This window comes from Chelonia mydas, chromosome 5 (assembly GCF_015237465.2).
Source record: "Chelonia mydas isolate rCheMyd1 chromosome 5, rCheMyd1.pri.v2, whole genome shotgun sequence".
Classification (NCBI taxonomy): domain Eukaryota; kingdom Metazoa; phylum Chordata; order Testudines; family Cheloniidae; genus Chelonia; species Chelonia mydas.
The window spans coordinates 28,643,205-28,666,919 of NC_051245.2; the positions used below are offsets into that span (position 1 = coordinate 28,643,205).

Here is a 23,715-nt window from a genome sequence, read left to right on the forward strand (position 1 = left end):
ACTTTATGGAATGCTTGTAAGCTGCTGCATGCATTAATCTCATTTATAACCTCTATATCCGGGGTTCTCAAACGGGGGGTTGGGACCCTCAGGTGGTCACAAGGTTATTACATGGGGGTTCACAAGCTGTCAGCCTCCGCCCTAAACCCCGCTTTGCATCCAGCATTTATAATGGTGTTAAATATATAAAAAAGTGTTTTTAATTTATAAGGGGAGCCGCACTCAGGGACTTGCTATGTGAAAGGGGTCACCAGTACAAAAGTTTGAGAATCATAGAAGTATAGAAGATTAGGGTTGGAAGAGACCTTAAGGAGGTCATCTAGTCCAACCCCCTCCTGAAAGCAGAAACAACCCCAACAAAATCATCCCAGCCAGAGCTTTGTCAAGCCAGGCCTTAAAAACCTCTAAGGATGGAGATTCCATCAGCTCCCTAGGTAACCCATTCCAGTGCTTCACCACCCTCCTAGTGAAATAATTTTTCCTAATATCCAACCTAGATCTCCCCCGCTCCAACTTGAGACCATTGCTCCTTGTTCTGTCATCTGCCACCACTGAGAACAGCCTAGCTCCATCCTCCTTGGAATCCGCCTTCAGGTAGTTGAAAGCTATCAAATCCCCCCTCACTCTTCTCTTCTGCAGACTAAATAACTCCAGTTCCCTCAGCATCTCCTTGTAAGTCATGTGTCCCAGCACCTAAACATGTTCGTTGCCCTCCACTGGACTCTCTCCAATTTGTCCACATCCTTTCTGTAGTGGGCCAAAACTGGACACAATACTCCAGATATGGCCTCACCAGTGCCAAATGGAGAGGAATAATTACTTCCCTTGATCTGCTGGCAATGCTCCTACTAATGCAGCCCAATATGCTCTTAGCCTTCTTGGAAACAGGAGCACACTGCTGACTCACATCCAGCTTCTCATCCACTGTAATCGCCAGGTCCTTTACTGCAGAACTGCTGCTTTGTCAGTCCATCCCCAGCCTGTAGCAGTGTATGGGATTCACCTGTCCTAAGTGCAGGACTCTGCACTTGTCCTTGTTGAACCTCAACATAGAATATGAGGGTTGGAAGGGACCTCAGGAGGTCATCTAGTCCAATCCCCTGCTCAAAGCAGCACCAACACCAACTAAATCATCTCAGCCAGATTTCTTTTGGCCCAATTCTCTAATTTGTCTAGGTCACTCTGGACCCTATCCCTACCCTCCAGCATATCTATCTCTCCCTCCAGCTCAGTGTCATCTGCAAACTTGCTGAGGGTGAAATCCATCCTATCATCCAGATCATTAATGAAGTTGAACAAAACCGAACCCTGGGCCACTCCGCTTGCTACCGGCTGCCAACTAGACATTGTTGATCAATACTGTTGAGCCCGATGATCTAGCCAGCTTCTATCCACCTTACAGTCCATTCATCCAATCCATACTTCTTTAACTTGCTTGCAAGAATACTGTGGGAGACTGTGTCAAAAGCGCTAAATCCCCTGCTATAACTTAATGCTCAATTCTTTTCTCTTTTACTGTAAAATGTTTATTCTGAATCTATGTAACTCACCAAACCGGAAATAAAAAACTACACCTAATGCTAGATTCCTGCAGAAGGTGCTCTCGCCTGCCCATCAGGAAGGACTATTTGAATCCAAATAGACCATTGTGGAACAAAGATTTTTTTGATTGCTTCCACCATTGTCCTGAAGAGGTGCCCAAGCCCTTGTCCCATCACAGCTTGAATGCTGGGGAAAGGGAATAAAAATGCCTGTTAAGGAGAACTTCCTTTTCTGCTTGAAGGATTACTTAGGCTATGTCTACACTACAGAGTTTACAACGGCAGAGCAGTACTGCTGCATCTGTTCCACTGTAAGGGGTCCCATGTAGCCGCTCTCTGCTGACGGAAGAGAGCTCTCCTGCTGGCATAATTAAACCCCCCTAATGAGCAGTGGTAGCTATATTGGTGGGAGAGCATCTTATGGCCAATGTTTTCAGATTTGGGAGGGGATTAAAGATATGCATTGAAACCTGTATTTAGAATAGGAAGATTAGTACATAGAACTATAATCACCGCATCAAGGCACATGTTGAGCTTTTCCAACAGAATTTACTGTACTTACTGGCTGGCCTTAGAGTAGCCAGTTTTAACCATCATCTTAAGGAGCTCTCATACCTGAGTGTGTAATTGAGGTAGGCTTTAGATTGTATAAAGGGGTAGAAAACATGGGGATTCCTCAGCTTAGCTGCCAGATGTAATATCCCTTCCATGATGCAGCATCTGAAGATAGGAGAAGTGCAGGGTTGTCTATTACAGGGTCTACCCTGTGGTCATTACTCTCCAAAACCTTTGCTCTTCCTTATGCTACAACTGACTTTCACTGTGTCCAACCACTGCTTGCAAAGAGCACTCTTACCTGCAGGTGCTATGGACTCACCCAGGTCACTCTCTGGAAGGGCACAGTTGGAGCTGCTCTGGGCTACCCTCATCTCCAGCTCCTGGTGCCTCCTTCATCTCCACATCAGCTCTACTGCAGACAGTGGCTGAAGAGTGATAGCTTAGCATGGATCAGGGGAGGGCTGTAAAACCCAGATCACAGGAATTTTTAATTTAAGAAGAGTAAAATCTGCCCCAGTTCAATAAGCACATGCTTAAATCCATCTATATTCAGGAACGCACTGAAGCACATGCTTGAGTCCCACTAACTTGAAAGGGGTTTAAACATATGTATAAGTCAAATGCGTGCTTCAGTGCTTTCCTGAATCAGGTCTCCCTTTAAGTCAATGAAGAGTATAAATGATGTCCCCTTAATGTCGTGGTAAGATCCCTTCCTCCCCTCCCTGCAACAGCAGTAAAAGAATAGTTTCTCTTTATTTTTACTTAATTGTTCTTAGACTTAATGCATGAGGAGTTAACTTTGTCAGCTGAAGTTATGAATGAATACCTTTGTTGTTAGGAGTTAATTCAGAGATCTTTCTGTCTCACTACCTTAATTCTCCATGCATTTTCAAACATCAAGAACTCCTTTTTCTACATCCCTCCAATGTATATTTATTTGGAGGACAGTCACTCATTCAGATGATTTTTCCATTGTATATTTATTTTGTACTTGCAAGGGTGCTTTGTTGTTTGTATCCACATGTCAAAATCACTCAGTACCAGGAGCTATTGAACCAAACCAGTAGCTTTTATGCATCCTGGAACTTTGTGTCTGTGGTTCTCTGCTGATCATCTGCACACAGTGATTTCCCCTTTAAGACGCTACAGTTTTTATGCTCATGGTTCTCTCTGTGTTTTATACCTCTTTTTTAAAGGAATAGATGAGCTGGTTGAAGCAAAAGCAGAATATTACTTTTCAGTACTTTTCAAAATGGATCCATTTAAAAATTCTGCAGAACTTCTGTATCTTTTTTAAAACTGGAGTTTTCTAAAACTAAATGTTTTTATTTTGAAGTAAAAAAATGTTTGTTTTCAAGAAATCTTATAATGTAACTAAACCAACCAATCAAACCTGGCAATTTAAAAAAACCCCAAACCCGAGAAAACTGAAAATGATAAAGCAAAATATCAATTGAAATGTAGAGAATTCAGAGAAAAATCAAAATATTTTTGTTAACATTTTCTTTTTTAAAAAGTAAGGCTAAATTACATTTTAAAAATGAGTTTAACAATTCCAACAAGCTTTCAGAATGAATGGGGTTTTCTATGAAGAAGGAATTTTGATGCCGTCTTAAAGCAACGTTACCAACAAGAACAAAAATGGAGATTTTCTGCGTAGAGGATACAGGAGCAGTAAGCACACACTTAACTTTAAACAGTGTTTAAATTCCATTATAGTCAATGGATTTTAGCATGTGCTGAAGTGTCCTGTTGAAGAGGAATAGGCTGTTTAATCAGGGATTTAATCATTTGTTTAAAATAAGATGTTAATCTCTGTAACAGGACTGCTACTTACTGAGCGCCTCTTCCTGGCCTGGGGTGTCTCTGCAGGCTCCCCACCTCTGCTTGTCCCTTTAAAAACCTCACAGAGGCTTTCTCTGGTTAACAATATCCCTGCTGGGGCTAGCTGAATACCAGAACCAGCTTCCAATTACCCAGAGTCCCAAACTAAAGTCCATTCCAACAACACAAAAAAAACCTGCCTACTTAGCTTTGGCATTTTTCTCTGAACCCCAGGGCTTTTTCTTCTGTCCCAACCAGTCCTTCCAGTTCTCCCCCAGTGGGGCTCAGACACCCAGTCACAAACACAGGCAAGGTAGCCCCCCTGACCCTCCTCAGTAGCCTTTGCCCTCCAAGTTCCCTGATATCATGGTCCTACAGGAGCCTTTCACCTCCGTACCCTGTACTGTCCACCAGCATCGCTATAATGGCAGCTCCCTACACTCCCGGGACCTTCTGCTCTTTACAGGGAATTGTCTGATTCCACATAGCTAGGATTCATTCCAATCAGGGTTGGCTTAGCCTCAGGCTCTCCAGCCCACAGGGCACGCCACTTGTTACAAGCCAATATCTCTCATAAATGCTGAAAAAATAATGGTTTTTGCAACTGATGATGATCCTGTGTCATTTGAACTTTGGGTCATATCTTTATATTGAAATATAATTTCTTGTATTCATTTTCTATTTTTTAAGCCTTTGATTCTGGCTGGCATCAACACTACTGCATACATTAGAAATGTGGAGACCATGAAAAATTCTAGAGATGGCATTGCCGGGAGCAAGTCTCTTTCTGGTGTAATAATGTCCAGAAAGAGGGAAGGTGAAGCCTCAGTCACCTACCTGCGGTTTTCCAATGTACCCCTTTGTTCAAAGGCCTCATTCTTTGTGTTGCCTACATTAGCTGTTTTCCAATCACTGAATGATTCTATCATCTCAAAGCAGGCATTAAAATGAACTGCTGAGCAATTAAAATCCCCATAGAAACAAGATCTCTGGGTGATAGTGGATGTCTTCTCAAATTGGTTATTTTGTAAAGAATCAAATAACCTGTTAGCTAAAGGTTTATAAAGCTGATGATTCACATAATTGTTAGAGTCACCACCTTTCTCAATTTTGAAATAAACACACTGACGATTCCCAGAAGTGTCTACCCAGCACTGTTCAACTGAAGATATTACAGATAATTTCCAGAATTATTTCTTCCTCAACATGTAAAGATTTTCCAAATCAGATTATTTTTGCAGCTATCCACCCAAATTAGTCTGCAATATTTCCTTCCAAGCTGCTGACCTGGGTGTGTATGGTCATTACTGCTGGGGAAGTGCATTGCAAATTATAAATTGGATTTTGCAAGTCCCTGTTGTTTTTAAATGGAGCTGCAACCTCTTTCCCTCACAACAGCAGTTAATGTGTCCTAAATATGTTGAATTGCCCCTTAACGAGGACTGGGATATGCTCTTGCAGACTGATTTCACCATCTTTCTGTTTTATTGCTAGTGGATTTATGGGGCTGGCTTTTAATGTCGGGCTGTTGGGGGAGAAGGGTCTAAAAATGTCAGTATTAATCAACACAGGAGCAGAGAAATCATTGACTATCATTCTGTAGAAGAGGGAAACATTAGAAGTATCTTTTCATAGAGCCAAAAGCTTAGCAAAGTACACCCCCCCACACACACACACGGGATGTGGCACTTTCTCCACCACGATTTGAGATATTGAACTTCAAAGAGTCATTTTATGTTCCAGGAATTCTGAGCCAACTGGAAACAAAACCTGATGGTAACAGGGTGCAGTTCTTGCTGCTTTCTGGAGCAGCCTTGGTGTGAGACCACTTACCAGTCTTCCTGAGGAGCATCCAGGATTTGAGGGGAACAGTGACCCCATCTGATGGCCCTGGCCACACACACCAGAGGAGATAAGATTCAGTCCCTCAGATACCTTGCAGAGTATGAGCTAGTAAGTCTCCAGGCCTTCCTTGTGAGATGAGACCATCCCATAGCGGTAGTATTTCCATTTTTCAAACAGGTGCAGCTCCAAAATGACAAACTTCTAACTTGAAATCAAACATAACATCGGGGAGAGGGATAGTTCAGTGGTTTGAGCATTTGCCTGCTAAACTCAGGGTTGTGAGTTCAATCCTTAAGGGGGCCATTAAGGGATCTGGGGCAAAAATTGGGGGATTGGTCCTGGGGGGTTGGACTAGATGACCTCCTGAGGTCCCTTCCAACCCTGATATTCTATGATTCTATGATAAAACAGATCAAGGGGGGCAAAAAGCACCTGCACCCACCTTCTCTGGCAGAAGAGCTGGACTGTGAGCTAGTTTGCAGAAGTGTGGGCCTTACAACAGAAAATCCATCATAGAATCATAGAATATCAGGGTTGGAAGGGACCTCAGGAGGTCATCTAGTCGAACCCCCTGCTCAAAGCAGGACCGATCCCCGACTAAATCATCCCAGCCAGGGCTTTGTCAAGCCTGACCTTAAAAACTTCTAGGGAAGGAGATTCCACCACCTCCCTAGGTAATGCATTCCAGTGCTTCACCACCCTCATAGTGAAAAAGTTTTTCCTGATATCCAACATCAGTGCTGCAGACCCAGCATTTCTACTCGGGAATGTGAGCCTGGATCTAATGCAATATAATAGTGGACCTCAACCAGGACTTAGAGGGCCCAGCACATACTGTGTAAGCAGGGGTCCCCTGTAGGTGCCTGAGCCACTAGTGGCTGATTCTTGTGCTATCCCTTGTAGCTCTCTCTCCCTTGGGCAAAGACTATGACCCTCCTCCTCCTCCTCTCTGCCCTTGTGTTGTGGTTACTCACTGAGCCAGGCAGTCAAAGACACTTGCACTGACCTTCCTGCCTTTTTCTCAATCCAGTGAGGCAGGAGACTATTGAAGTTTGGAGGAGCCTGAAGCCTGTTGCGAAAGAAGGGGAACTGTCCACCTCCCTACTCTCACAAATTGTCAAAGAGGCCAGAAGAGGTGCTGTTTCACTGAGTGGGCAATGCGGGAAAGGAGAACACAGGTTTGATGGGTTTTGTTCTAAAGAGCACAAGAAGATTAATCTAAAGTTTATATTTTTTTAAGGATGTCTATTGACATCCTTGCTGAGCTTTTCATTATTCTTGGACAGATCTGTGAGAATGTGCTAATTGCCCATAATTGAAGATTGCTTTTAGATTATCCAAGTGTTTCTGCAACACAAGGACAATGCAAAACAAATTAAAGTCTTGATTCACTCACCATCTAAACAGTATAGGCACAGTTTGCCCCTCGCTGTACAAGAGTAGGTGAATATATCCCCCTACCTCCATGTGTAACTTATTTGTTCCTTCTGTGATTTGCTCTAACCTAATTGCTTTAACTCAGGGGTGGGCAAACTATGGCCCACAGACTGGATCCAGCGGGTCAGGGCTTTGGATCAAGCCCGCGAGATTGCCACCCCCATGGTGCCGTGGGCCCCACGCCGCTCCCGGAAGCGGCCGGCACTACATCCCTGCGGCCCCTGGGGGAGGGGCAGAGGGCTTCATGCGCTGCCCTCGCCTGCAGACACCGCCCCCCACAGCTTCCATTGGCTGGGAACGGGGAACCGTGGCCAGTGGAAGCTTCGGGGGAGGTACCCGTAGGTGAGGGCAGTGCACGGAGCCCTCTGCCCCCCTCTCCAGGGGCCACAGGAACATGGTGCCGACCACTTCCAGGAACAGCGTGGGGCCATGGCCCGCAGGCGGGCAGCCTGCCTTAGCCCCACTGCACTCTGCTGCCACCTGGAGCCACTCCAGGTAAGTGGCGCCGGGCCGGAGCCTGCACCCCAAATCCCTCCTGCCCCCCAACCCCCTCCCCTGATCCCCCAGCCCTGTGCCCCCTCCCGCACTCCACACCCCTCCCTTCACCCTTGACTTGAGCCCCCTCCTGCACTCCACACCCTGTCCTGCACCTGAACCCCTTGCCCTGAGCCCCTTCCTGCACACCGCACCCCTCCCACACCCTCTCCTGCACCCCAACCCCCCTGCCCCAGCCCTACATTCATGGCCCTGCATGCAATTTCTCCACCCAGATGTGACACTTAGGCCAAAAAGTTTGCCCACCCCTCCTTTAACTTGTTAGACAACATTGGATTTCGCTTTCCATGGTGTTTATACTTAGCTTATTTAAATGTGGGATACAAGTCACTGGGTATATCTCACTTACCAATTTCCTGCCATTCCAAGGACAATGGGCATTGGTGCACCTTGGCTTCAGTGGGTAGGTGGCTGGATGGTGTTGGTGGCCTGCGACATACAGGAGGCCACAAACTGGATGATCTGATGGTCCCTTTGGCCTTAAATTCTATGAACTGTTCCCATTCTCCTTGTCAAAGTCCAGGGCAACTGCATCTGTGGTCCCCCTCGATGGTCCAGCAAGGGCTCCCACTCAAGGCTCCTGGGCCATTACCTCTCTTAGGTGGAGACCTGTGTCTTACTTGCTCCTGACTGGGTTTTTTTCCAGGCTGCACTGTGAGTTCCCCACAAGTCAGACTGCCTAAACAGGCCTGCTTTGCTTTCTCCTCAGAGGCTATAAATGCCCCTGTTTTAAGTTACCACATAGACCTTTCTAAGCAAGCAATGTTTTAAGATAAAAGCATTATGGAATAAACATATTGAAAAAAACCCCAAAATCCTATGATCACAGTAATAAGGTTAGCAGAGATCTCTTGGATTCCATCCAGGTGCTGGTCAGTGTCAGTCCACCAAGAAGTTTTTCTGTGGTCACAAGTTCACAATACCTTTTGTTCAGAATAAGAACACCCATGAACCTCTGAGTCACTCCTTTATACAGTTTGAGTCTTTGATTTGAGACCCTGGGAACAGGTAATCAGCAGCCTAAGGCTGAGTTCTTGCAGAACTGGAGAGGGAACTTTATATACATCACCCCCCTACAGATTTAATGGGAAACGCACCAAACTTTGTTTGCCCCATAAGTTCATTCTTGTCTGGCACGTAGTTTCAAATAGTCCTTTGAAGCTCATAACACTTCGGAGGGTTTACACTACTCATGGTTTCCCCCACTCTAGAAGTTACATCCAATTCCACAACAATACATAAAAGTTGCATTTTTAATACAATGGACTCCAAAACTACTTAAACTTAATTCAATAGGTTTTATCCATGGATATTGTATTAGGATGAGCATTGCCAGCAGATCGAGGGAAGTGATTATTCCCGTGTATTCGGCACTGGTGAGGCCACACCTGGAGTATTGCATCCAGTTTTGGTCCCCCCACTACAGAAGGGATGTGGAGAAATTGGAGAGAGTCAAGTGGAGGGCAACGAAAATGATTAGGGGGCTGAGACACATGACTTACAAGGAGAGGATGAGGAAACTGGGGTTATTTAGTCTGCAGAAGAGAAGAACGAGGGAGGATTTGATAGCAGCCTTCAACTACCTGAAGGCAGATTCCAAGGAGGATGGAGCTAGGCTGTTCTCAGTAGTGGCAGATGACAGAACAAGAAGCAATGGTCTCAGGTTGCAGTGGGGGAGGTCTAGGTTGGATATTAGGAAACACTATTTCACTAGGAGAGTGGTGAAACACTGGAATGGGTTACCTAGGGAGGTGGTGGAATCTCCATCCTTAGAGGTTTTTAAGGTCAGGCTTGACAAAGCCTTGGCTGGGATGATTTAGTTGTTGTTGGTCCTGCTTTGAGCAGGGGTTGGACTAGATGACCTCCTGAGGTCTCTTCCAACCCTAATATTCTATGAGTCTATGAAATTGCCATATCTGTCACACTCCTCTTGATCCGATGCTTTGTGCTTCTTAAGGTGGCTTTTGTTTCCTTATATATGGATTATGTTTTTTTCCTCCATGTTTCTATCAGCCTAGAATCATTCTACTACTAATAGAGCCAAATTTTCTAAGATGTATGGCATGATCTCCATTTTTAGAGCTGTGTACATGCATCCAAGGGGCAGAATTTAGCCTACCAAATCTCACACTAATTTTTCACTGAATACTTTTTCACCAGCTCCGACACCTCATCTCCCATCTTCAATAGAAAGAGACATTCAGCCAAATTGTCAAAATGAGACACCCCCCCGCCCCATTTGAGCACATGCCACTTTGCATATACAAGCATTTCAGTGCACATTTGCTGAGCACTCCTGCTTCCATGCTCAGGTGTTAGCTTCACAAGCACAGAGATTGAGTTTTGTGCATTTAAATTCTATTACTCGCATGCAGAAGTGGTCTTCTACCATTTGTATTTTGCAATGCTCATAATGCACAAAAAATTTATGCACCAATGGTTGTGTGTGTTGGAGGGCCTTTTGAAAGTTTGACCTACTTAGGGCACTTGAGAACTGATACCAAAGCTTATAGGATCACATTTTTCTACTGCATTAACAAAGAATGTGAATCCATCTGAGATGGTAAACTCCTATGTGGCAAAAACAATCATTAAGCCCTAAAACCTCAGAATTCCAGTTGAACCACTGGTATTCAGGAAGGAATCCTCCCCCACAAGCCCAGCCCTTGTATGCTGCTGCAGGCTAGGGGACTAGCCGGCTGATTGAAAATTCCCCTAGTAGAGGCACTGCATCAGACGACCATAGCTGCCTTGCACAGGACCAATCACAAGTCCCAAGGTACGAGGCATGCTGGGAGGTGAGGCCTTGGGCTAGAGAAGCGTGGCAAAGATGGGAGGGCCTGGACTGGAGCTTATAGTACTGAGGAAGTTCGAAGAGGTGCTGCTGTCCATAGAAGCCATATGGTGCTTACCTTCAGGAGCTGTGTAAGATATGCTGGGGGATGCAGAGGTGCCAGGAATAGCCAGGAGGATTAAAGGTGGTTTAAAGCCATTTAACCCTTTGTCCCCGGGCTGTGCCTGTGTGCACACAACTGCACCTTCCCTGCCACACTCAATGAAATTTACCCTGTAGGACAGGTAGATTTTCAGGGTCCAAGACTGTAGCCTACTTGCATATTTCTGATACCTAACCTTTAGCTCAATTCATGCACAGGAAGAGGGAATGCTGGAGCATGGCCATGCACAGAAATTGTTGAGGACTCTTATTTCTGAGCAAACATCTCTTCTGTGCAAAGTCTGAGCATTTTTCTTCTTGCTTTTCATCCAGCTTTTTTGTTGTGGTGATTGTGATATGAGGTAAAAGGACACGCTGACATACATGCCCATGAATGATGTTTAGAAGTCTATCATATACAGGCAGCATTTCCATCATTTCAGCAATCACCATGATTGATCATTCATCAGGCAGACACTAGAATTTATCTTATTCTGCCTTATCATTAAGGCAGGAATGATGCCTTAAAACACTTTCAGGCTACAGATGCACATTAATACCGGAGCTTCAGTCCTTGTATTGCTAAATATAAAAAGACTGTCTCCCACCTTTTGTGCAATAATCTTTATTCTAGAGGGACAAATCATTCCACAAGGTGTCCAGGTCACACAAAGTAACTCGATATGTTGCTACGTGCAGGTGGGCTCATGATCTCGTCCCTCCTTGGCATCTCCTTTTCCTTATACTCACGTTTGAGCAGTGTGAACTGCAAGTCACTTGAAAAATGCATTTACTGTGGATGCTTTTATGAGCTGTCACTCAGACTGGCCAAACATGCAGTGCAAGAGGAAATACCATGCAAAGCACTATGACCAGTTAGCTGGGCTCAGTTGTTGTTCTCCGATTTTGCATTCCTCCTGTTTATCAAGTTCCTCCATCTCCAGCTAATATCACATACATTTTGTGTAATAAGGTGCACTGTCATTATTATAGCACATTCAATATGCCAACACAAAGTCTGCTGATTCTCGTACGTTTCTAACGGAATATTCTTAGGATGCTTCATTATAAAGAGCACTAGCAATCTACATGATCAGCCCTTTTTAAATCTTTTAATTTTTATTGATTGTTTTGCAAGTACACGTAAAGGACTTGGACATATAGCTTACAGTACAATAGCCATTTATATCACCTTTTCACTTTTTGCTTCTCCAAGGGACAAAATCATGTATTGGTTTAAACAATTAGAAAGAGAAATAAGTCACAGTGATATGACAGAATCACCACCTTCTTCAACTCAAGGGCATTATATTATCTCTGTCTTGTGAAGTGCTGCCGTCCAGGTAATGATCTAATTGATATCCAATTGGACCTTCCTCATGCTTCCTGACCTTCATGTTGCCATGGAGGAGAGAAAGAAGAACCTGTCATCACAACTATTACCTAGTTTGTACATTTCAGCTATGAACCAGACTTCCTTGTGCTCTTCAAAAGGAAAGCTGTCTGGCTGACTAACAAGAATGGCTTTGGCCGCTATGAAAATCAAATTTATACATTTGCACTCATCATAATACAAAGTCTTGCCAAAACATGACCACAAAATTAATACAGTTGGCTTGTGGGGGTCACTTGACATTTATCTAAGAATATAAATACCCTCCCAGAGTATCAAGTTACTGAGGCAAATACAGATAGCATGGAAGATAGATATTTACACTATAATTGTATGTTGATAAGTCCTGATTCAACTCTTATCTCCACTCGTGTAATTCTATTGACTTCAATTCTCCTGAGTGACACTCATACAAGCATGAGGTGAATCAGGTCCAAAACATTCATCACACGTGGCAGTCCCCAAATGCTCTTTTTTACTCTTGATCAAGTGTTGAATTTTCCCTAAAGGAAAAATATTACTTGCTGTACAGATTTTAGCTAATTAATCCTCACAAGGTAAATCTCTCTTTTCAATTAGGGAAACTGAAGCAGAGCATGTGTTTGAGACTTTTCAAAGGCCACAAGTGAACAATCAGAAAAGTGAAGATTAGAACTCAAGAGTTCTTGGCCCCCAGTCCTTTGCTTAGGGTTTTGAGATACTGAACTTCTAAATACTATTAGACCATTCTGCTCTTTCGAACATCAAGTCTAATGGTATAAGCACATCTGAATGAAGGATTCTAGGGGGAGAAGTAATATATATTTGCTGCTGCCCTCTCGCACCTATCAGATACCACAGTTGTGGTAAATATACTCCGAGGAAAACTTTTAGACAGTCTCCACCAAATTAATTGCTACTGAGCTTAATTTAATATGGTTAATCCCATTAGATAACATTCAATTCTCTAGATTTTCTAAAAGATTTCCCTTCCTTTATTTAAACATAGTTTTCTTTATAGACAAATTAAAAGTATTAAAGGAGTGGTAAATCCCCTCCTTAGATAATATGTTTTACGTATTTCCCTTTGAAAAACAATATACACACGGAGTGTTCTTTAGTAAATCCAAGAGTAATTGCTAGCAGGAACCTATTTATGACCCCATCCATTCCATCAAAAGTGGCTCTTAACTGATCCTCAGTAATAGAGATAATGATATGCACTTTTTACTGTCTACATCACCAGGACACTATACTCTCTCAACAGCAAACACTATCCGTGAAGGGTCTTTGTGGATTAGCTCAGGCTACTTAGCCACTTGATCATCAACCCGGGATTGTTTTATGCGAACCCACAGTGCATTAGCTTCCATTATAGCAGAGCCATTACTGAGCAATCCCATAGAAATCTAGCTATACAAAACCCCTGGAAATAACTTCTTAAATCTGACTTTTTGGGTTTTACTCCAAATGGGTGGAAATGGTCAAACTGTTAATTGACATCTTTTCCCAGAGCTTATAATGTAGGAAACCTCCTGTTTTTAGAGCTGGTTGGAAACTAGGGCCAGTGCAGGATTGTTGCTTGCAGCTTATTCTGGAGTGCTTTTGCCAGCTTCAAATCTTTCAAACAAATTAAATATCAGACAAAACTCTCTTTGTATTAAACGTGACCTTAACACTACCACTTACGCAACAGCTTTCTTCTTCAGATATTCACTTGTAGGCCTGGCTACACCCCCAAGTTATATGCCTGTATAGTTAAAGGAGTACAACCCCCCAGTCCGCACACAGTTATACTGGTGTAGAGGTGCTTATGCTAGTATAGCTTATTCCCTTAGGGAAAGGAGGAGATGCTGTTTTGGTATAATGCACATTTATACAGGTATAACTGCATCTGCAGTAGGGGCTGTACCACTATAGCAATAGACATTCACACCCCTAATCAAATTAGTTACACCTGTACAAAATGTGTGTGTAGATCAGGCCTACTTTTACAAGAACCCTGTGAAGGAGTATGATTCCCCGCTAAAGTGAGGGAAATGAAGGAGAGAACCCCAAGGACACTGAGGAGCTAGGACACAGGAGGACTATTTCTGGCCCCCAGTGCTCTGTTCAGAACATTCCCCTGCTCCTCCCACAACATTTTATGAAGTGGAAGACTTCCTAATCTGTCTCAAGTTCAGTTTTTCCTCTCTCTCTCTGCCTGGGTTGCTTATATTATGTACCATTTTCTTTTGCATGGCTTCCTGGCACATAGCTGATTCTTACTGTTGATGTCACATGTATGACAGGACCTCACTTAACCAAAGCATTTTGGAAACTTCCAAAATATTTAGAAGAATTGGGAAAGAAGCCACTGCATCTAGAGCTAGTACTAGACTTTGGTTAACGTGGACTTTTTGAATTAGGGTCCCATGTAATGGAGTTATGTTGTACTGGCCTGCGAGGGAAGGACCTGTGTTGTCAGACCTGTGTTCTATACTATATAGAAAAAACAACAGTTCTCTTTGTAACTCAGAGTGGGAAAGGGAAAAGACTTATCAAGTGGGGAGGGGGGAGGGTAGGAAACCTAGAGAAAGGAAACTGCATTTCATCTTGACTGTGGCTTCTGTGGATGCGAGTCCTGAAACACTACTTGCTCCCTGGATCGACAAGAGCTGGGGAAAGAGCTGATAAACAGGGAGCCTATCACTTTAAACCTTTCCTCAATCCGAATTTGAATAGTTGATAAAATGTCAGTTCTGAAAGGAGCTCCTTTCCCTGACTCTTCCACAGTCACTCCACCCTTCTCCTTACAACCCAGCATTATCCCTGTCCACCCACTTTTCCTCTCTGTGACCCAGGCCCATATCCCTTTGCAAGGCCATCAACTTGCCTGTTTGAGGGAAGAGACCTTTTGTGTTTCCCTCCCAAAGTGGCCCCTTTCTGGGTTACACATTTGTGGGTTTCATCATTCAAACAGAAGAGACCAGAGTCATATTCTAGAAGGTGTACCTTCTCTTCATTAACACCAGTACATAGATACCACGGAAAATGATCATACATTCAAGGTTAAGGGCCCAATTGCTCCCATTGATTTCAATGGGAGTTTTGCCACTGACTTATTGGTAACAGGTTGAGGACCCAAATTTTCACAAAAAAGTGGAAGCCCATGTGTCAGATGTACATCTGCAGCTCTACATGTTTGCTACAAGCTCAGCAATCATCCCCCGGAAGAAAATCAAGAAGCGCCTCACCATATATTAGAATTACTATGACATTTGCAGTATTTCCACTTCCAGTGGTTAACTTGTTTGTAAAACTTCAGAAAATGCACAGGCAGTTGGAAGTTGGCATGTACATTGTCTGTTTGCACAGTAGGTCTGTACTTTTTAAAAAATGTAGTCCTCAGCAATAAGACGACTTCTACAAGGCATTTCCTTGAGTCAATGCTTATTAACAATCATGGTTGTAGTATGAGGTTATCAAAAAGTTAGGTATTAAATTCACCTTTTTATTAACACTGGACTGTAATGTCATGTGAGAAACAGCTATCACTGCCTGAATCTAACTACTAGGAAACTACTTTAAAAGCCCTTTAAAAAAAGTATAATTGCAAAACAGACACTGATTTCCCTTCACTGAGCTCCCATTTGGAAACAAGAACTCTGGCAAGTCCAGACCAGCTTGCTTTTCAGGTTGAAATTTGCCTCATTGGTATGAGATTTGGTGCAACCTAGAAAAAAGGAGAGAGAAAAAAATAAGTTGGCAAACACACACAACAGTGCAAATTAGGTTATTGTAAGCATGTCCCTGTCCCCTGATTTCCAACTATGAAACACTGCAGCAGCAGAAGTCCCATTACCAACTGGCTTTTTATATATAAACACAGTTGAGATCTTCCAATGCTTATTGCACTGCCATTACAATATTAACACAAGACTGCCAAGAAATCCTTAGCTAATAAACCCCATTATCCGAAAACAGCTCAGCTTGTCCATCAAGCCGCCTCAAACACCTGACAAAACAGAAGTGTCCTGTCTTGACGGGCCCATGTAGAACAATTCAAAGATTGGATTTAAGAAAAATGGTATCCATGGCTGTGCAGACTGTTTGAATGGGATGTAGTCAGGAAAGACAGAGTATTTTCAGCTAGCATTAATACAGTGCAAGGTTATTTACATTTTCTTAGCCTCCATCTCCCAACTTATTCCATCACAAGGATATTTTTATTTGATTGTTTTCTAAGTATTCATTCCCAGCATATATGGTACTGTACAAAAATTAAAACTAATTAGTAATATAGACTGAGACAGAGCAGCCATCCTAGCAAAACAAACAGAAAAATAACCCAAAAGGGAGAGGTGATGAAAAAAAGAACCCATGTGTGTGATGGGAAGGGGGGTGAGGAAATTTGCTGGGGGTGGAGAGCTGAAACGGTGCACAAATGACTGATCCAAATTAGTATGGTTATAACTAAGCCCTGAGTATAGAGATAGAGGGACACTGCTGGATAGTCTCAGGAAGGGATCGCCTTCTACTCCCAGCCTCATGAAGAGCAAAGGCAACCTGGATGACATCAGCTGCCTCGGATGAAAGAGAATACCTCCAGTACCTCAGGTCTAGATGATTAATCGGTCTCCGTGAAATCTCACCCACTGCATTTCTTCTGCCTCCTTATCCCACCCATTTCACAGTGCTGAACATGCTCACACATTATGTCTTTGCAACCATTAGTGGCCTGTTGCTTTTAGAGGTGCAGGTCTTTATTTCCTACAGACAATGCGCAGTTTAATTTCTTGAATTATTCTTCCTTGAACCACAATAAATCATCCAGTCTCTTGTGGAAGTAGCAGCTGAGAAACCAGGCTTGGTTCACACAGAGTATTTTTTGTGCTGAATGTTAATGAGACATCTTGGTGGAATGAGACACTGTACATTGATTTTTCAAAGCTCCGTGTAAACTGGGATAATAAATTGCAGCAAGCATGTGCATTGAGCAGTGGGAGAAACTCTCTCAGTGTATGGACACCTTGGGACTGGTTCCAGGAGGCTTACATTTTCACATCTTAAAATGCAAATGCACTGTATTTAGCATGGGGCAATTCTGCCAGCCTTGAGCAGTACTTCATTCCATGAGTGGTTCCACTGAAATAAATCAAAATACTTGAGGAGTAAGGAACTATTGGAGGTGTGTGAGAATGGCAGACTCTAGCTCTGTATTTTCTGACAACAGTGACAAAATTCAATTACAGTGAGTAGATATTGGTTATCTGTTGTCATGGTTTTCAGTACCAGTGTGGCTTGGAGTCAGGGCTGGCTCTAGGCACCAGCAAAACAAGCAGGTGCTTGGGGTGGCACATTGCTAGGGGCGGCGTTCCAGGGCCGGCCATGCTGACTCTAGAAATGTGCCCCCGCCAGCCCCGGGTCGCCTCCGCTCCGCCTGCTCCCCTGAGCGCGCCGCCGCTGCGCTGCTTCTCCCCCCGCCCCTTTTCGCGCGGCAAGCCTGGGAGGGAGGAGAAGCCGAGCGGTGGCACACTCGGGGGAGGCGGCAGTGGTGGAGCAGAGGTGAGCTGGGGCGGGGAGTGGTTCCTCTACCTCCCATTACTTCCTGCGCTCCCCCCCACCCTTGCTCACCTCCGCTCCACCTGCTCCCTTGAACGCGCTGCCTCTCCCTCGCCTGACAGGGAGGGGGGAGAAGCGGAGCGGCGGCGTGTTCCAGGAGCAGACGGAGCAGAGGTGAGCTAGGGCGGGGGGTTGCGGGGCGGGGGGAGCCACAGGAAGCAATGGGGGGGAAATGCGGCACGCCTGGGGAGGAGGTGAGGCCGGGGATTTGGGGAAGGGATTAGGAAGGGGCGGAGTTGGCGTGGAGCCGGGGGCAGGGCACGAAAAAAAAGTGGGGGCGGCCAAAAAATTTTTTGCTTGGGGCAGCAAAAATCTTAGAGCCAGCCCTGCTTGGAGTGTTTTACATTTGAATGAGCACATTACATTAAATCTCATGTTTCTCTCATTTGTATTTGCACATCTGACACTACAGCTGTCCCTTGTGTGCCCAGCATCCGCTCCCTCCAAGGGTCCGATCCACTAAAAGTCAATGGGTTGCACATCCTCAGCACTTTTCAGAATCAGGCCTAAATATAACTGTTTGCTATGAATAAATAAAATTAAATAAGCAGAAAAATGCTTGAGCAGCCCAAGGATGGCTTGTGGTTTAAAATCAGGTAATCATCAAGTTTACAATGCATAGACTCCCCACGGGTCTAAATCCCAACGGGATCCACTCAGCTCTATATCCCTTTGAGGCACATAAATACCTAGGTTACAGAAAGAAAAGGAGTACTTGTGGCACTTTAGAGACTAACAAATTTATTTGCACATCAGCTTTCATGAAAGCTTATGCTCAAATAAATTTGTTAGTCTCTAAGGTGCCACAAGTACTCCTTTTCTTATTGCAAATACAGACTAACACGGCTGCTACTCTGAAACCTAGGTTACAGAGTGTGTCTTTCAATCTGTGGTGTTTCTCAGAGGTCTGCTCTGCTTGAACATCAAAAATCCCAGGGTATTTTGGCTGAGGGCCTTGTGTCCTCTGCGAAAACTTTCCCCTTCCCATGTCCAAGGTTTGATGTGAGTTGATTGTATGGTTGGGCAGCCATTCATTATATGCCTAAAAAATCACTATATCATGTTATCTGGAAATTATTTTTACTTGCAGATAAAGGCATTAGTTAAAGAGCATATTCTAGCCTCTTTGTACAAAACTCTGTTGCTCAATGCAAGTTCCACGGTGGGAGAGGGGTGACAAGGACAGGAAACAGGCTATGCATTTAAAACACTCTCCATCATATAAACAATCCATTGTTTTTATAAAAAGGAAAGACATCTCTATGAAATAAAACCACAGAGAAATTGATGATATCCCATACTTCATATTATTTTTCATTCATTGGCTTGACCTTAGACAGTTCAATTTTTTTTTAACCAAACCAACAGCTGCTTGATAGTCAAACATGGGTTGTTTTTCTTGGTCTGAAAGCCACAGTTTTGAGCTCCATGTTAGCTTTTAATGTCTTTTTGTATCCCTGACCTAGAATTGAGCTTTCACAGGAAAAAACAAGAAGCTGAATCTTTATGTAGACAGACTTGCCTTATCAATTTTTATAATGAAATACATCTACAAAAGAATGTTTTCTTATTCTATTCTCTCATGGTCTCATCAAAACTATAAACTGGTACAAGCCAAAAGAGATTACTCTGCCAAGCTGATCTACAAGCCAGGCGGTAGCAGATGTGATTTAAGTGTACAAGATAAGCCAATACTTCGTCTTCACAGCCTAGTGAAATCCAGGGTGAATTGTTTATTTTTGATACAATACCAGATTCCTAACAAAGATTGGTGACTCTAAATCACTTGTCCCTTGGCATGTAACTGCTGTGGATGTCCTCTAGGAGAGGCTTTTTTAAGCAAGTAACCCGGCTGTGAAAATAACAATGTACAGCCAAATATCTCTCAAAGAAACCATAATATTTCTAAATGGCTTTCCTTGTGTATTTTTCTTACAAGAAGCAGTATGGATCCAAAAGCATCTGCATTATGGACAGCATCGTGTATGGCTCAGTATAAAATTAGTACAAATTGTGCAGTCATGCATTAAACATGAAATTGTAACAAAACCAAAAGACAGTTATTTTAGCTAATGTTTTCTGAAGCCATTGAAAAATACTATCAACAGAAATGTTCAACTCTATAATCTATTTTCTTTAGTTCTATACAAAATTGTACTTCTTCACAGGAAAAAGTACCGTATAAGATGAGAGAATTCTGCTTTTCATTCCTATCGGCACAATGTCATTAAAGTCATTGTTATTGTTCTGGTGTAAACAGCAGCAAAACTTAACTCACTGAACAGAAATAATAATTTAAGTACAGCAAGTGGTATCTTCTAAGGTAGATAGGGTCAGCATTTTGGTGTATGAGGAAAAGCATTCACAACGCAGCTCTTCAGGTATTATTCTACCACAGAGTTCAGGGCTTGAGCTGGGTGAAATGTTTTTGATGAATAAACGATTCGCTGAAAAATGCAGTTTCAGTCAACCAGAAACTATTCACAAATTTGTGTAAAGTTCTCCAAATAGTTTCGACTGAACCCAAAAACCCAAAATGTTTCAGCAGCATTGAAATGAAATGCTTCATTTTGACCCAACCCAATATTTTGTTTCAATATTGGACATTTTGACAAAAGTGGACTAAGTTTACAAAACACTGGACGGGGAGGAGGGGGCAAGACCCCTCTCTTATAACCTTTAGGCAGTGGTTAGGGCACTCACCTAGGATAGGGGAGACCCAAGGTTCACGTGCCTCCTCTACCTGATAAGAAGGGTCTCCCAAATTGAAGACAATGTCCCAAGCCACTGGGCTATGGGATATTCTGACTCTCTCTCAGTCTCTCCTCTTGAAGCTATTCCAGTTTGTATAAACTATTAAATAGGGGGTATCAACACTGGAAAAGAACAACAACAAAACAACCATGGCAGTGAGTTTCTCAGCCCAGGTCAATTGACTTGGGCTCAAACTATGGGGCTAAAAATAGCAATATTGACGTTCCTACCTGGGCTGGAGCACCCCAACAAAGGAGGAGGGCCTCAGAGCCTGGACTCTAGCCTGTGTGGGAACATCTACATTGCTATTTTTAGCCCCATAGCATGATCCCTGTGAGCGCAAGTCAGTTGACCCAGGCTCCGAGTCTCACTGCCATGTTTTGTGGTGGGTTTTTTTGCAGTGTTTATGTATCATAGTCATTGGAGTGGGTCTTAAACTCGGGTCTACCTAAATGAGTACCGTAACGACCAGGCTATACAGTCAGTCTCACTCTCTTCCCCGGCCCAACGACTATCAGCTGTCATTATGAATGACTGCCACATGTGCTACTACAGTAGCTTCAGCCATTAGCTCTTTAAATGCTCATCACAAATGGCCCATAAAAATACATTAAATATGTTGTGGCTTAACCTCCTTTTTAAACTTCCAAGATTAAAGAGGGTGGGTACTGCATGCAAAAAAAGATGAATCTACAAGGTCAATTTTCGTATGCTTTAGCATTGACTTTACTGATTGCATGAGAGGCTCTGTGACTGGAGAAAAATAAATCCTGACATTATCAAAGTATGCAAAAAATCAACCCCTTTCCTTAAATCATTACTGGAAGGATGATCAAAACCAGTTCTTTTGTGTAAAGGACTGCTGAATACGGAGGGTTGTTTCAAAAGAGAAATTTTAAAACACAAGGTTAATAGAGTGACTTCAGTAAGGTGTTATGTAGACAATGAATTATGCAGTCAAGCTGTTTTTATAGCAATGTGTTATACTCTGCCATTTGCAGGTCATTTCAACATTAAAAATAGAATTCCTCCCAATTAGCTGAATCTATTTTCAGAAGTGACCTGCCTCGTACCTGCCTCTCATTTATTTAAAAAAAATGCAGAACAATAAAACTAACACACAATATTTTGGCACTGTTTAGCAAAATGTATTCCTACAGATGCAGATACGGAAGCTTATGAAGTCAAAATATCTGGCCTGTGATCTTACAATTCTCAGCCCCACCCAGCAAGGACTCCACAAGAGGTTGTTGTCCACATTAGTGTATCCCATTGTAGAACTGGAGTAATTTTTTCTTTATTATTTTGTATTTTGGTAGTTCAGAATGCATAGTGTACTAGGTACCGCCCTTGCCTGAAGGACAGCACCTGTCCTCACTGTCTCTGCCTCAAAAGGTTTTACCAGATAAGAGGACAAGCACCACATTCTGGATGTGGAAGGATAGTGGCAGGGTGCTACCTCAGAGCACCCCCTTGTGGCACAGCAATGTCCTGTAGGTACACTTTCCTCAGCTTCCTTTAGTGGGGTTCAGAAATCAATCACTTGCCTCCACAGTCTTTAAATAATATTTCCCTTCCCCTGGGATCTAATTCAGGGGTTCTCAAACTGGGGGTCGGGACACCTCAGGGGATCGCGAGGTTATTACATGAGGGAGTTGCGAGCTGTCAGCCTCCACCCATTAACCTTGCTTTGCCTCTACCATTTATAATGATGTTAAATATATAAAAAAGTGTTTTTAATTTATAAGGGGGGGGATCACACTCAGAGGTTTGGTATGTGAAAGGGGTCACCAGTACAAAAGTTTGAGAACCACTGATATAATTTATTTAGCTTATACAACTTCCCTCAAAGAGCGCCCCTTTACATTCAGGAGGCCTTACCTGCCCTCTGTCTTGGGGACTTTTTTTTTTTTTTTTTTTTTTTTTTTTAATAGTCCTGGCCTTTCTGGTCTATAGATTCTACCCTTATGTTCAGGGGTCTTCCTAGCCTTCCTCTTTGGAGTAGGGGATGGGGTGGCTTTCTGTCAAACTTCTCCCTCCTTGGCACAGGAGGCCCTTGTTGCGCTGTGATCTTTACGTCAGGCCAACTGTGGCTTTCAGTCAGCTTCTCCGCCAGTAAACCCTTTTCCCCCTGGACTGGGAGAGGTCAGCAAGTATTAACCTTCCACTGCTGGTGTCTCTAGGCTCTGAGAGAAGAGGCAGCATATATACAGCCCTCTTTCCCAGAGCTGGTGAGGGTTGGTTGGGAGAGAAGGGAGCCCTGCCCCACTCTCTCTACCAAAGTTCTTGGTCTTGTCCCTTAAGGAAGAGCAGCACAGGTTGTCCCCAGACACAGACTGTTCCCTGGACCGCTTTCTGTCTTCCCATATCTGCCTTTGCCATTTTTCTTGATCCTTGAGTACCAAACCTTAAAGGGGCCACGGCATAGTGCAGGGGTGGAAGGACCTGTAGGCCCTACTACTAATAAGCAGACAGATTACCTTGTCACAAGAATACATTCAAAATATGTACAATTGTTATATGTACCACATACGGCATCTGTTTTGTTAAATATACATCATTAGTTATACCCCACTGCCCCTCAAGCCTTTCCATCTTTAACTGGCCCATTTCATGTATGCATCACTAAAGAACTGAGACTCTTGAGAAGGGATTTGAAGGATGAGAAAGTAGTAGCCTTATAGATTAGTACAGAGAGAACATTTCACACATATGGGGCAATTTTAAACTGTGTATTGGAAAATGTAGTAAGAAAAATCTGTACACAAAAGGGGTCTGGGTGAGCTAATTTTTATATCATTGAACAGGCTCTAATATTCACCCACCATCCTAGTGAAGCTGACCTATCCCCTTCAATGCATTTGCTCAGTTTCACTCCCCAACTGTCCTTGCCAATCCAGTCCTCCTCTCCAGTTCTTCTACTGCACCCATCCAGTCCCCAATCCCAGGCCTAACACCCTCACTCGCTCTCACCTTAGTCAACCTACAACTTCCTTCCCTGCTCTCATGGCAAGCATCCATGTGATCTAAACTTCAGTATCACCTGCGACCCTGACACAGTCACACACACACACTTTGAAAGGTGAAAGCTACTGAATTACAAATAAAAGGCTTATGTGCTTTTCTTATCTGTTAAGATGGCTAGGTCTGGAACACGATGACTACACTTGTTCATACAATGACTTACTGTAAAGTCACAGCCAGTGCTTTTCTTGATTTCATCTACTGACAGTCCTTCCCAGATTTCAATCAGGGTCAGTCCCTTTTTCTTGTCCACATCAAACACAGCC

General features: G+C 43.4%; 1 protein-coding gene across 1 annotated transcript in view; it reads right to left on the reverse strand.

The window, feature by feature from the left end:
* Positions 1-11,795: 11,795 nt before the first annotated feature.
* The window catches only part of OXCT1 (3-oxoacid CoA-transferase 1), a 125,434-nt gene continuing 113,514 nt past the window's right edge, over positions 11,796-23,715 (reverse strand). Inside the window, exons 16-17 of the mRNA XM_037902729.2 lie at positions 23,613-23,714; positions 11,796-15,782 (exon numbers count right to left, since the gene is read on the reverse strand). Of these exons, the coding sequence (XP_037758657.1) occupies positions 15,741-15,782; positions 23,613-23,714 (144 nt within the window). The 3' untranslated portion in view covers positions 11,796-15,740. The remainder of the gene's footprint in view (positions 15,783-23,612; position 23,715) is intronic.